General features: G+C 41.4%; 1 protein-coding gene across 2 annotated transcripts in view; it reads right to left on the minus strand.

Annotated features, from left to right (window-relative positions):
- The window catches only part of clcn2b (chloride channel, voltage-sensitive 2b), a 274,822-nt gene that overhangs the window by 7,896 nt on the left and 251,236 nt on the right, over positions 1-15,690 (minus strand). For both annotated transcript variants that reach the window (XM_014023466.1, XM_014023465.1), the window contains exons 20-22: positions 11,572-11,610; positions 9,242-9,346; positions 4,216-4,302 (exon numbers count right to left, since the gene is read on the minus strand). In XM_014023466.1, the coding sequence (XP_013878920.1) occupies positions 4,216-4,302; positions 9,242-9,346; positions 11,572-11,610 (231 nt within the window). The remainder of the gene's footprint in view (positions 1-4,215; positions 4,303-9,241; positions 9,347-11,571; positions 11,611-15,690) is intronic.

The following is a 15,690-nucleotide window of genomic DNA, read 5'->3' on the forward strand; positions in this document are numbered from 1 at the left end:
ACACACACACACACACACACACACACACACACACACACACACACACACACACACACACACACTCACACGCTTCTGTTCTCGTGAGAACTCCAATACACTGGCCACCTACAGATAACACCCTTACACACACTCCTTCCTGTATCTTTAAAACCTTACAGTTACTTCCTCTGCCTCAGTCTGTCTGCTTGTGCCCTGTGGGGTCTGACGCTGGTCTTCTGCCCAGCTGCCTCCCTCTTTTACTATACTGGAAACCAGCAATGTTTCCAGTTCACCTTGCAGCATAATTTTCTTATTTTTCTTACAAGGAAATACAACATTTTGTGTCGGGCTGCTCAGCCCAGAAACCTGAAACATCATCCTGCTGTGAGTTCTTCAGATTCCTGAGTTCCTGGTCGACCTGCTGGTTTTGAACCACCGCCATGTTGCTGAAAGACCGAGTCCATGAAAAGAACCTGTTTGCCGGTTCGCCTGACCAAGAGATGCCCGGCATATGCTGTCCTACAAGCATCTTCCCAGAGCTACGTCTGGTCTCGTGTGAAAGGTCTCCGGACTACGGTAAAAGCTAAAACGTTGGCTCATCTTGGTCCCAGGCCCATTCACTCACAGCTTAACATAATCTAGCCTTAAAAACCTTTAGAACCTTAAAAGATCTATTTTGTCTATTTGTTTGTCTTCTGTCTCTGTCTCTCCCACACTCTCTCTCTCCTCATCCATATGCACGCACACACACACACACTGACCCGACCCTTTGGTACATAAATTAATCTGCTTTTGCCTAGTTAATACTGTTAGACAAATTGTTTAAAGTAGAAACAATAACGTAGTGAGAGCCCATTTATTATTTGATTGTATGTAACCACATATTAATCACCCAATATTACTCTCTTTAATAAAAGTCAGTTAATTTTAACTGGCCAAAATAAACTGGAACAACTTTGTGTGTTTTCTGTGTATTGTGGTGATTGGTTGTTTTGCTTCAACAGATACCATCTTCGAACTGGGAAGAGAAACTCAGTTAAAATCATATTCATGATTTTTGACAGGGGGTTATCTCTACACACCAGATTTAGCCTAATGCTACTTTACATCTGTAGTCCCATCAAACAGTAAAAACAAAACAACATTTGAAGAGACTTCCGTGGAGGAGATTAGAAAACACAGAAACTTTATGAAGATCAATGAAGGAATCTAAAGACTTTCAGCGAGCAACAAATTCATGGGAGGAAATAGCTCAGATCAGTTATTTTCTTCTGTTGTTTTAAAGCTAAAATGCAAACTCTCTCTTCCTCCTTGTCCTTGATATCATGACTGAAATTCCAAGAAATTAAAAAATTTGTCAAGCGGTGAGTATGCTCGAGTATCAAGTCTCTAACATCCGCAGACAATATGCGCTGAGTCCGTGACTGCACACACAGTATGCCTGAGTATGTGGGAGCCTTAAAGTTTGGGAAAGTTCTCATTACCCTGACAAGGAAAACTCTAAGTACACTGGTTGGAGTCTTAACTGAGCACAACCCTCTTAACCACCAGAAAGTGGTGTTGGGATTCCATGACAATGGTCTGTGATGCCTGTGGCATTGAATTAGAGACTTCTTTGCACTACTTGGGCCACTGCCTGGCTCTGAGTAGTCAAAGGAAAAAAAATCTTAGGGATCTCTTCATGGATCCCAAGAAGCTCAGAACACTGTGTTTCTAACCTTGTGTCTTTCATTCGAGGGACTCAAAGGTTTGAATAAAGCTCAGTGTCTTTTTAGGGAGAGCAGTGGGCCCACTTATGAGGTCCCCATTTATAAGGGTTCTTTATACATCCCCACTCACCATAAACCATAACAATTTCCCTGCGGAACACAGAGAGGTGCTAGAAAAATTTTCCACTCTTTCCCTTGTCAGCAAAATTTAGAAAAAGACAGTGTTTATTTCAAGGTCCAAATATTCAGTTTTGTGTATGGGGACCAACTATGCTCGTCTCACCACCGGACTTACTTCCAGCTTGCATCTATACCTCAAAAAGACATGGGTTGGCTTTTAAGGCTGCCACAATGCACAGATGTCTTTGTAAAATCTGTGGTGGCATGGCGCAATAGTGGTCGCATGAGCCAGGGTCGGCCAGCGCCTCCTGCGCATGCTTCACCCTGAGGCGTACAATGCAAAGTGGATGTGGATCTTTTACAGAGATTGCTAATCTGTAGGGGGCTAGGCAAGAGTGGGACTAAACATCCCTAGCCTTGCCGCCCCCAGACTCCCCCGAGAGGGACCGGCTGTAGCCATCCTGCTAGTACTTAACTTTGACAGCCTTAGGTTGCAACAAAAGTAAGTTTTTTTGGCTTCTACCTGGCTCCCACCTGCCTAAACCTTTATGAAAATGTATTTTTCTTGACAGGTCCAAATACCAGAAAATTCCATGTTCTGGACAAACCTTGATGGCTCAGTCAACAAACAGTTAAATGAGTAGTCCAGGTCCAGGACCGCTGAGGAGCTACTTTGACCTTCGTGTTGGGCAAGGGCGTTTATTAAAGGGCGGTGGTGGGGTGGGGCGCATTGTTCTGTCAGTGACAGACATGGTAGTGTTCGAGCTTCCATGATTGATCACACCTGAAGATGCTTCCCATAGTGAAATATCGAGCGTGGTTTGGAAGAGAACCTAAAGACTGTATTTCATCAAGAAGAGAACTTTCTTTGACAATGCTGTACAGTAACTGGTCCAGGCAAGGAAAACATTTAATGTACAGTTGAAAGTTGCTTTTGGACAAAACCCTTCTAAATGCACCCTAGGGATTTAGACAACTATTAAAATTTCTGGAACAATACTTTGTTACAAATCTCCATGTGCATATATTTGTAACACCAACAGTGTGATTTGCATGTTAATGGCTCATACCTACGTGTTGTTGTTCCATTGGCTGATTTTATTGCTTTCACATGGTGTTGTTACTGTATTTATTTTAGTTTGCAGGCACATTCACTTCCATTACAGCTGCATATCGACAATTAATGCATTCTGGTTCTGATTCTGAGGGCTGGTTCCAAGAAGGACAACATATTTTCAAGGATTTTCTCTCTGGTGCAATTTATACTGCAGCCAAACAGATGTTGGTAAATGAGTGAAAACTATGTGGTGACACAGAATGTAGGCTTGATAAGCCCAGGGCTTCAAGGTTGGACCTCTTTTTAGTGTTTTAAGTTTTAGAGCCAAAAAAAGGTTAGCCAATATACATAAATATAAAACAAAATTAGTGTTTATCAGGCAAGATTTTGGTGCTGCATTATTCTAAAGCAGTCATGTTGTTCTAATTAATCCCCATTTAATGTTCAGTCACTGTCCAGTTGCAATGAAGAGTAATAATGTACAGAAATATCTAGAGTTATTGTTCAGTCAGCAGGTTATTGTTGGTAGAACTCCTACTCTGAGAAACTAAATAATTAAAACAATAAATAAATTTAATTTGAATATTTTCTTACATATTTTATTTTATTTTATGTAAATGTTTCAAATGGAAAATATGTCCCATATGAAAAAAGAGAACTTTCTAATGATTTACTGACTAAATTTAAACAATAAAATGGACTGTACTTACATCCCTTTATCAATGAGATACTACTTTTAATGAATGTTCATAATGTTCTATTATATTTGTCACTCAGCTGATGTGTATTTGGAAGAATCACATTCTGTGGCAGCAGTGAATGAAATATAACCTGCCTACTGTGGGTTGGAGAAAAAGCACTGCAAAAAGATTCCCAAAACTCTTAACCAGAGCAGAGAGGCTGCAATATGCCAACATGAAGAGGATGAACTTTTAGTTTTTTTGAAAATAATTTCAAATGTCAGGAACTGGAACACAGTGCTGCATTTAGAAACAATCATGTTTCCACTTCCTGAGAGTGTGCACGGTTTGCAGTTGTTTGTGAGGCAGGAGAGGAGGAAAGAGAAGAACGTGGGCAAAGAACAGACAATAGAGATGGCAAATTTTAGCTGCTTTGTTCTGTCACTGTTTATAATAGAAAGGTCTTTGTGTGAATGACAACAGCAGTGACAGCAGTTCTAAATGAATTCAAAAAATAAAAAAACAAAACAATATGGTGTTTGTGGAAATGACATAAAATATTGTTACAATGAATATTCAGAAAGCAAAGCTTTTCCTCAATGAATGAATGCAATATAATTATGTTTGAAAATTTCAAAGAAAGAAGCAAAATGACAACACTGAGACTTACTTCCTTGAGGGAAACCACCCCAATAAGGCGGCCGATGCTGGTGACGTAGGCATGATCAAGACCCAGCAGGGAGAAAATGGTGTGAGTCTATAGAAAAGAAAAAGAGGGAATGAATCGTTAGAGCAAAACATGGACAGCACTGAAAAGAGCTTCTGTCTGGAAACTGAGCTCATTTAGAGAAAGGCACCACTGACTTTAATTATCCAAGACTTAGTTCTCAATATATTCATCTAAATGTGTAGTTAATTGGATAAAGCCACTTTGGATCTTGCACTAGATCAAACACTAAAACTGTCCTGCTTAAAGTGCTTGCGACATCAATTTCTTGCTATGAACATGAAAGCTTTTTTGGAAATATAACATTGACAACACACACTATTGCAAAACAAATTTCATGCCACTGAGATGAACAGTTGATGAGATGTTGTCATGTGAAGAAACAGGAAGTGATGTCAAAGGGGAATGTCTGCATGCAAACAGAGCGTTGCTACAAAAGCTAACAACACAGACTGTAGTAGATCTGAAGTTTCTTTAGATTATTTTTAGTCGCTATCAAAGAGAGACAAAGAGTTAAAGTTTAAAGACCGAGTTTATTTTATTAATGAGTTCCCCTTTGATGTCACTTCCTGTTTCACTTTGGCTGAGCCAAATTTAAAAGAAAATAGGCCAGTTATGTGACAAAATGAGTAAAATCATGTATACTATGGCTATTTTCTTAAGTATAAAGATGCTTTCTTTGACCTTTTGTCTTTGAAGGATGTCACAGGCACTTTAACCCCTAATGCTAAAAAACTGCTGCTTAAAGAGGAAAAATATTATTTGAATGTAAAGATAGAAAACATTGTGGGTGCTGCAGAAATCTATCAGTCTTTATCAACACCATGTCCGCATGTTTAATTAAAACTCTTTATGAGAGCGATAAATGACCACAAAAGGACCCTGCAGCTCTTTTAATAGCCAGACAATCATAATAATCTTATAATTTGAATAGAGGAACCAGGGGCGGACTGGGGAGAAAACGTGGCCCGGGAGTTCCCGACAGACTGGCCCAATTTCAAAGGCTGTTGAAAATACTCAGACTTGAACATGATTTTGTTCAAAATAAATACATTTACAAAGCATTTATTTGAGATGTACAGTGTGTACCTGTGAAGCTAAGGTGCAGGTTGTTGTTCTGTGAGAGGAAACTGGAATACTGAGAACAAATCAATTCATGCAGAGGGAGAACATGTAAAMACCACCCAAAAAGGTTCCAGGCTGGGATTTGATCCAGCAACTGAAAAACAAGTACCACTACCAACTGAGCCAATGAGTTACCAAATGTTTTATCTATGATGCTTATTAAGATGCTCAACAGTCATCCAGATAAAAAAATTATATACGTATGTAGACCTTCATGAAGCTCTAAAGCTCCCAGTACTAGAAACATTTTCAACTGACAAAGCCTCCCTGACTGGAAGAGAAACATCTACAGTTTCAAAATAGAAGTCCAGTATATATATATATAGCTTAAAATATTGATTTATTTAAAGCCTCTAACCTCATGAAAAGCTTCATTCTGATATTGAGGACATTTATTTTGTACTAGTTGTCTTTTTTCAGATGAACTATTTTAAGTTTATTTTTTAATTTAAGTAAAATATATATTTAGATTTTTAATTCTTAGTTTTTCAAAAAAACATTTTATATTTAAAAGGTTCTACTAATCTTAATAGCTGGGAATGATTTAAATAAGCACAAAGCTTGGGACTCAAGAGGATAAAAATGGTGGGGCACAGCCCCCCGTGACCATCTACAGTGAAAGGACGAGCTGGAGCACTGCATACCTCTGTTAGATCTAGCTGGGACCAGACTTTTCAAATTCTTCTTCTGAGTTATTAGTAAGCACAGAGCTGATTTGTTGTCATGGGCTGAGCTTTATGGGGGAAGTTTTCTGATCGATGCCTCTTGGCCCCGTTAGAGCCACTGCACAGCGCATCTCTCTGCTGGATGTCAGAGACAAATGAAGATTTAATTTATGCGGCACTAATAGGGACAAGGCATTAATTTTGTGAATGATTACTTTTTAATAAGCGCCACTGCTTGTTTTAGTAGCCCGCCAGGGGTTATTGGGACTAGTTTTTCTGATCTCCGCTCTTCATCATCGGCTCAGTTCAGGTGGTGCCCTGCAGCGCAAATCAGCTGTGCGGTATGATCGGCCTGACCGGTGCTGAGGAGAGGTAGAAGTCAACTGATATGGCATAGTTTGGAGCACAATGAACCCAGAAAAACATCAGCGCCCCAGAACCTGTTGCTCCTTGATGTCGCACTCGCCCTGCACAGACGAACCGCGCGTGGGAGGCCAGTGGTTCACTCCAGGCTCACTTCAGCCTTCACTTCGGACTGAACCACTGTCCCTCTGACCTGCGTCTGGGCCGGTGGTTCAGGGGCTGAAGTGAACCACCGACCCCCCCGCCCTGCGTAGACGACGGGCGGGGGGCCGGTGGTTAAGCTTGTGGGCCGGTTCACAGGCACCAAACCACTGGCCCACCGGGGATTTCCCCGGTAGCCCCGTATGCCAGTCTGCCCCTGGGAGGAACAGTCAAATAAATGTTAGCTAGTCCATGCTTTTAACCACTCCTGGTTCTGCAAAGCTTTTTACAACAGAAAATCAGAAGCTAGGATGTGAGTTCCAGTAACACTTATTTGGAATCAGCAGGAATCAAACAGAATGCAGCTCAAATACTTACAATGTAACACAAATGTCCCGAGTGTACCAATGATGCCACAAGAATGGTCCCTGATAGAGTATCAGAATACTTTTTAGCTAATCAGCTAAAAAATGTAAATCTTTTGTTTCAAACTTGAATCTTATATTTACTAAATTTTCATTAGATGTTCCCAGTTTTTCACTTTTCTGCTCTTGTACATTTATAAATATTGGGACTGTTGTCTGCAACAGTGATCCAGCTTCCAAATATATATTTTTTGATGAAAATCCTGAAACTGAGATTTACTTTTTTAGCCCTAAAAGGCAATATGTTCAATACACAACTGCAAGTTAAACCAAAACCCCTTAACAGTGACAGAAAATAGTTATGTACAGTAAATATTTCAAGACAAAAATAATTTCAAACACACAACAAACACATATAAAAGCCAGATAAAAAGAACTATCAACACATGCAGCAGCTTGCAGAGGCAGTGTTCAATGTGGAGGGTGTACGTGTGTTTGGATTTGTTGCATTGTGCAGTGGAGGGAGGGGCATGAGATGGATTGGTGCAGGATCCCGCTCTTAAATGTTTAAAGAGTATTCACAGCGAGTCCTGAGGATGTTGGAGAAAGAATGTGGTGTTATAAATGGAGGACATTAGGTGCTGCCACCACCGCTGGCAAGCCAAAGTTCTTCTGTGCACATATACTTAGAGAGGAAGTATTTCAGCTCTCAGTTGTGTTTGTGTGGCCGTACTCTGTGTGTGTGTGTGTGTGTGTGTGTGTGTGTGTGTGTGTATGTGTATGTGTGTGTGTGTGTGTGTGTGTGTGCTGAAGACAGAACTTCCTCCAGGGTAAATAAATGTGCTGCAATAAAGGAACTAAAACAACACAACCACTAGCATCTTTTTGTTATGCTGCACTTTCACTTCAACTCCACCATGAAGAACTTTTTTTCCCTCACTGTTTATCACTCCTCAAAAAAATTAATAAAAGAATAAAATGAAAAAAAATCTAAGGTAGGTTTGACTAAATTTACATTGCTTGTTGGATAAAAGCTGAATGTTTCTGTCTAAGTTTGTCAGAACTTCTGATTGCAAGTATAGAATTGGAGCACCAATCAAGGCATTTTTTTGGTATTAAAGTAGCTTGGCACTTTCAGCTCCTGATAATTACATTCTATGGTTTTACATCATGTTAGCTGAGTTTACTACAAGCTGTACAGCAGCCATAAAACAGCACCCCATGTGATGCATGGGCCTAGAAATTAAATGCACCTGAGTGCAAATTGTTTTTTCTGTCGGTGGACAGTAAAAAAATACTGGCTGACATCATATAAACATCGTGCAGGACACAAATGCTCTATTTGCTAAAGTTTACGTTTGAATCATATTTTCATGTTCCATTTGCTGTTTTCATGATGTTTGCTGTTTTATCGAGTAAAACCGCAATGAACTTGACAACGCAGCTTAGATTTTTGTGATCACTGTAGTTATACTAGCCTGGCCCTTGCCTCCCTACACAGTCCCGCTAAATTCTAGTTTCCCTTCTCTGCTCCATCTGGGGTTTCTCCCATAGACAAGGATTGTCAGTAGAATTTCAACCAATCACAGAACAGAAGGAAGAGTTGTGAATGACAACATTAATTTTCTGCGCCTTTTTAGTCTGCCATTTAGCAATGGAGGTGGAGGAAGTGAATGAAGCCAGTCCATGTTGATAAGGTTCCAAATTAAATTAGATTCGTTTCACAATGCTTGCAGCTCTCATTTACAGCCGTCTTGTTCGGCTTGGTACTTTTCTCTTCCCAGTAGGGGATGGTTGTTTACGGTGAACGCAATTTCGCTTCTTAGCTTAGCTTCCTTCATGGTCGAGCTGATGCACTACATATGTCATGGCCCAAATGTTAGTGACTGGATAAATCAGATCTAATCGTTAAACTTTAACAGAGTAAGAAATTGCTTCAACAGCTGAGGTTCCAGACCCTCTGTACAAAGCAAAGGACAAGGGGCTGGTTTTTATCAGGCTATAGTATACATATCCAGAATAAACTTACAATATTCTGATCTGCAATATTTGTTTTTGATTAATTAAAATTTTAAATAATTAAATAATTAATTAAATTTGATTAAATTACATTTGTTTAATTAAAGCTTAGAATGCTATACAGCATGTCGAGAAATTTTAATAAATATTGAAATTAATTTCCCCATGTCTGAACTCAACTTTGGGTGGAGATGTGAAAACCCAAAACAACACAGACTTTGAAAATAAGGTTAATTAGTGTTGCAGTCAGAGAGACAGAGTGGTTAGCAGCAGCTGTATGTCCAATCAGACCTTGTGCAGCGATGTGCGCTCCACCAGCTGGAAGGGGGCGGGGTCTATCTTGCAGGTGTTGAAGTCGACTTGCTCATCAAGCTGCTTCTCCTCCCATTCTGTTATCTGGAAATCAAACAGATCAGTAATTTTCAGTGTATTTTTCATAAGTTAAAATGCAAAATCAAACTGCAGCATAATTTGTTAGAGTCAAAGACTACAGCTACACAAACTGATTACATAATGTCTTTATGAGTAGTGTCAGTCAGTAATCAGAAGACAAAGACATGAAATATTTCAAACTACCATCTACCAAATGACGTCTGTCCACAGAAAATAAATGGACCAGGCAGAGCTCTGAATGATGTCAAGTGAAACTTGAAGTAACACAGCTGTTGAAAAAGGCAGGAGGAGGATTGAGGAGTGACTCTGCAGGAAAACATGGTGATGGAAGGAGAATGTATGAGGAATGTGCCTCAGACAGACAGGAAATGAGAGGTGATGTTGATGGATGAATTATGAATGATGTCATATCCAAAAATATAAGACTCCAGGGTAACTGACCTATCAGGGCATACTGTAAAAACTGAACAGCCTGGTCTGTCAGACTGGGACGTCATCAGGTGCAAACTGAGATGTCAGTTATACAAATTCATGTTTCAAAAACTTAACGGATTTTACTAACAGCTTAAAGGAAAACAACAGGAGTTTTTGTCCTGGACCAGTATCACTTATCTATTATTTAATAATTTTTTTATTTACCATTATTTTACCAGGCAAGTCCCATTGAGATCTCAGATCTCTTTTTCAAGGCAGGCCTGGGCCTGAAGACAACCTATTGTACATGTTTTGTTGGGTGGGGAAAACTGGAGTATCCGGAGAAAACCCACGCAAGCACGAGGAGAACATGAAAACTCCACACAGAAAGACCCCAGGTACAAACCGGGGACCAAACCCAGGACCTTCTTGCTGTGGGGCGTCGGTGCTAACCACTGAGCCGTTGTGCTGCCCAGTCATCTAAGGAAGTTATCAACCCTTACTAAAAATTTAATATGGGTTAAAACAGTCCAAGCATAAAACTTTTACTAAAATTTCTTAAACTATAGTGTCCGGTCATTTAATGAAATTACTGCATGTTTTATGGAATAATATCTATGCATTTGTGACTTATTTTAAATTATGTAGTTATCAGATAAAAACGCTCATCTAAAGCATTTCCCAAACTTTTCAGCTTTTGACTCGCACAATAAAAATGCAGACATGATCCTGACTAGGGATGCACAATATATCTGTATTGATATCGGCCGATATTGGTCATTTTTTAGAATATCGGTATCGGTCTGATATGTAAAACTGGGCCTATATTAAGGTCCAGTATTGATTTCCCACTTTTTAGCTTTGTGTTTCTGTTTTGGGAGGGGGGATGGTTGGTTGAGCTGCATCTGTTTGATCATGACAGTGATATTGATGCTTTCAGCCAGGAATAACTGAAGTAGAGAGCCATGTCAGGTCTGGTTATTTATTTACGTTATCAAAAAAAGACCCAAGTGTATTTGTGTGTATATGTATATTATAATTTGTGTGTTTGTGTAATATCAGTAAATATTGGTTACCGGCCATAACAGCAATAATTATATCAGACATCGATATCGGCTGAAATTTTCATATTGCTGCACCACTAATCCTGATTATTGCTGACTGAAGTATACATTCATAGTTAAAAAGCCATTTAAACATTTCATTTTCATTTATTTATTTAAAAGGGGACAGTGCAATTTAATAAAACATATGACAATCCATAAGTTAAAAAAGCCAGAATTAGCCAAACAGCTATTTTTCATCTGTAGTCCCCTGGCCATGATGTTAAAAAGCAGCATGATACAAGAATAAAATACAGTACTAATACAATAAATAAGAGTAGGAAATTAATCATAAAAAACACACAATACAACACATTAAATACAGCTAATATTTAGTGTTCGCAGATGTAAGAATCAGCAAGCCATTTTTTAAGATGCTTAGTGAAAGACCTACAGGTTGATAGCTGTCTTATTTCATCTGGTAGGGAGTTCCATTCCCAAGCACCTCTCACAGACCAAACTGACTGACCAAAGGTGCTTCTCCTCAAAGGGACAACACAGTCTCCTCTAACAGAACCTCTCGTCACACGGTCACTGCTATTTCTCTGACCGATAAACTCTGAGAGAGGAGCTGGGGATAAATTATGAATTACCTTACATTTAACCATTTTATTCTTTGTTTTACATTTACTACATTACAATCTGTTCTTTTATTGGCTAAATGACAGATCTCAGTGGTTGTAAAGTTCTTGTCTAAAGTTAGTCTCTTACCTCTCTAAGAGTCATGTCATCTTCCACATCATCGTCATCCTATAAATGAGAAGAGATAAAAAACAGTGTGTACACAAAAGTAGAAGTAATCAGTGTGTGCAGTACAAGAGGAAACATACAGCCAACATCACAAGCACACTGTAAATAAATGGCACATACAGTTCCACTCACAGGGTTATTATCTTAATAAACATTTGTAATTTTCTACTGTAGATCTGTGCCCAGAAGGCAAAACAACACCTAATGGCCCATGCATCATGAGTGTTATATTGCTCCACTGTCTAGAGACAGATGGACAGAAATGAGATGAGCGACTACAGTACATTTAATGAGTGCGGACGATGTGAGGTATGATGTGTCAGAGCAGATGATCATCACAGTGAAGGATCTGCGACGAGCTCTGGACTCACAGCTCGTAACAGACAGTCTGACGTTGTTTGTCAAGCTGGATTGAAACCAGCAACCATGTGTGTTGCAGAGGACAGAATACTGCAACGGTCTGGGTGACTCACAGCTCATTGGAGAATGCTACTGCAGGGTGCGTGTGTGCACCAAGCTGTAAAATACAATTTTGAAATGTTCCGTCATTTGCTCCAATACAGGTATTTACTTTTACAGGGCAGAGTACAGGAGAACATATTTGTGTGTGATAGAGAAGTAAAGTGAAGTTGACCCAGGGGATGATGGGAGCTTTAAACTCATTAGTCCTCACTACTGTTATGGCCGACCTGTTGGTAACCCTAGCAACTGTCGCCGTGGGCCAGCAAGTGATGCCCTACTGTAGCATTATGCAAGCAAAGGCCAGACGTGCCTCGAGTTTATGAGACTAAACAAACAAACTCAAAACACCTACAAGCGGTTTATCTCCGCTGTCTCGGTGATTGTTCTGCCTGCCGCACAACACAAGGGCACCCTGACAAAACACACTGCTGTTCCATGGAGAATACACAAAGCAGTGTGTAGGAAGATGGGGATATTTGATGTGAGTGACGTGATGTTTGTGTAAATGTGTTTGTACAAAAAAATAAATAAATAAAAATAAATGCAGAGGTGGGATTGAGAAGCTAATAAAAGTACTTTTAGAAAGTTTAGCTGCTTTACTGACAGAAAACATTTCAACAAAAAGTCAGTGTCTGTGTCAGACTTGAATGAATGTATGTAGGTAGTGGCATGTATGAAGCAAAGAGATTTAAAAGCCCCCAACACAGTGATTCCCAACCAGGCGTACATGTACCCTTTGGGATATGTGAGCATATTACAGGGGGTATGTGGAAAAATTTCTCAGGTGTGTAAAAAAATAATAAAAAAGGACTGAGATATGTAGGACCCTTTGATTTCTGCAATGTGGAAAATGCAAATGGAATCACGGAATTAACACAAAATGGTATCCAGTATAAAACATGGAATATCATGGAATTTGCTCATTTGGGGTATTTGATTTTATCTTCTCCCTGGGCTGCCACCTTATTGTGGTGGAGAGATTTGAGTGTCCCAATGATCTTAGGAGTTATGTTGTCAGTGGCTTTATGCCCCTGGTTAGGTCACCCAAGGCAAACAGGTCCTAGGTGAGGGATCAGACAAAGCGTAGCCCAAAGACCCCTATGATGAGTACTACAGATGGACTTAGTGTTCCCTTGTCCGGACGCGGGTCACCGGGGCCCTACTCTGGAGCCAGGCCTGGAGGTGGGGCATGTTGGCGAGTGCCTGGTGGCCGGGCCTTCACCCATGGAGCCCGGTCGGGCACAGCCAGAAGAGGAGACGTGGGTCCCCCTTCGGGCACACCATCTGTGGGAGGGGCCGTAGGGGTCCAGTGCATTGTGTGTTGGGCGGTGGTCGAAGGCGGGGGATGTGGCGGTCTGATCCTCAGCTACAGAAGCTGGCTCTAGGGACATGGAATGTCACCTCTCTGGTGGGGAAGGAGCGAGGTGAGGTTGAGAGGTTATGACTAGATATAGTCAAACACATCTCAATGCACCGCTCTGGCTCTGGAACCAGTCTCCTTGAGAGGGGTTGGGCACTCTTCCACTCTGGAGGTGCCAAGCAGGAGTGGGCATACTTATACTTGGACATACCCCATATTGGTGCCTGTACGTTGGGGTTCACCCCGGTGAACGAGAGGGTACCCTCCCTCCTCCTACATGTGGGGGGATGGGTCATGAATGTTTTTTGTGCCTATACGCCTAACAGCAGCTCAGATTACCCACCCTTTTTGGAGTCCTTGGAGGGGGTGCTGGAGAGCGCTCCTAACGGGGGTTCTCATCTTTCTGCTGAGGGACTTCAATGCTCTCGTGGGTAATAACAGTGAGACCTAGCGGGGCGTGGTTGGGAGGAACTGCCCCCCCCCCCCCCCCCGATCTGAACCAGAGTGGTGTTCTGTTATTGGACTTCTGTGCTCATCATGGATTGTCCATAACGAACACCATGTTCAAGCATAAGGGTGTCCATGTGGGCTCTTGGCACCAGGACACACAAGGATGCAGCTCGATGATAGACTTTGTTGTCCTTTCATCTGATTTGCAGCCGCATGTCTTCGACACTCAGGTGAAGAGAGGGCGGAGCTGTCAACTGACCACTACCTGGTGGTGAGTTGGCTCCGGTGGTGGGGGCGGATGCCGGTCAGACCTGGCAGATCCAAATGTAAAGTGAGGGTCTGCTGCGAACATCTGGCAGAGTCTCCCATCAGATGGGGCTTCAACTCACACCTACGGGAGAACTTTGAACACGTTCCGGGGGAGGTGGGGGGCATTGGGCCTCATGCAAGAACGTGTTCGTATTCTTATCCTAAATTTCTCTTTGTTCGTACAAAGGGTTCGTACGAACATGCCACGTCAGATTCAACAAACTCTTCTATCTTCAGGAAAAGTGTGTAAATGAGCTGCGTAAATTCACCTGTTCGTATCCAGCTGCTCGTGCACGCGAGAGATTAGCATAATTACCACCCCAAAAACACCATATAAGGCTATGTTTCCTACCTCAGATACAAGGAAGTGTCCATTCATGAAAATGACAGCGAAAATTAAAATGAAGAACTTTACGAGTTCAGAGGTTGAAGACCTGCTGTCAAGAGATCCAGAAAAGAAAATCTGTCATTTTTAGTAGGTCAGCTATGGAATAAAATGAGCAGCTAAATGTATTAACTGTGTTAAATCATTTTCATTTATTCAGAAGCCGCAAAGTCACGTACTGTACCCCCCACCCCCAGCCCCCCGCGCGTGGTCTCAGTTGTGGTTCTGAAATAAGCATTTTAAAATGTTTTCAAAATATGTCTGGCACTTTGGAGAAAATCCAGGAGTCGCTGGAGGGATTATGTATCCTCTCTGGCCTGGGAATGTCTCGGAGTCCCCCAGGACGAGCTGGAAAGTGTCGCTGGGGAGAGGGAAGTCTGGGTCTCTCTGCTGCTGCCACCGAGACCTGATCCCGGATAAGCCGGCCAGACGGACAATTTAAATTGTTAGTCTAAACTATTACATTTAAAATTACAACTCTAATTCAAGCAGACTAGCCTATTGTCAACAAAATTATGGAGTGTAATTTATTTTCAACTCAAAATATCTTCAAACTAACAAAATATAAAGTTACTAGGGAGGAAAATCCGTCTGGATAACAGCAGACTGACTGCTGGTAAAATATACGACAGGTCTGGACCACATGAGAATTTTGTTCGTATCTGAAAAAAATCTTAGAATACGAAAACATTGGTGAATGCCACAAATTCTCCTAAATCACTCGTACGCACAACTTAAGAACAAATCTGTGCGTACGAACGGTTCTTGCATGAGGCCCATTGAGTCCTAGTGGGCCATGTTCCATGCCTCCATTGTCGAGGCGGCTTACCTGTGGCTGTAAGGTTGTCGTGCCTGTTGTGGAGGCAACCCTCGAACCTGCTAGTGGACACCGGCGGTGAGGGATGCTGTTAGGCTGAAGAAGGAATCCTATTGGGTATTTTTGACCTGTGGGACTCCGGAAGCAGCCGAAAGGTATCGGCAGTCCAAGCAGATTGTGGCTCGGGTGGTCGCTGAGGCAAAAACTCGGGCATGGGAGGAGTTCGGAGAGGCCATGGAAAAAGACTTACGTACAGTTTGGAGGCGATTCAGGTCCACCATCTGGAGTCTCGGGGGG

This window comes from Austrofundulus limnaeus, unplaced genomic scaffold (assembly GCF_001266775.1).
Source record: "Austrofundulus limnaeus strain Quisiro unplaced genomic scaffold, Austrofundulus_limnaeus-1.0 Scaffold371, whole genome shotgun sequence".
Taxonomy (NCBI): Eukaryota; Metazoa; Chordata; class Actinopteri; order Cyprinodontiformes; family Rivulidae; genus Austrofundulus; species Austrofundulus limnaeus.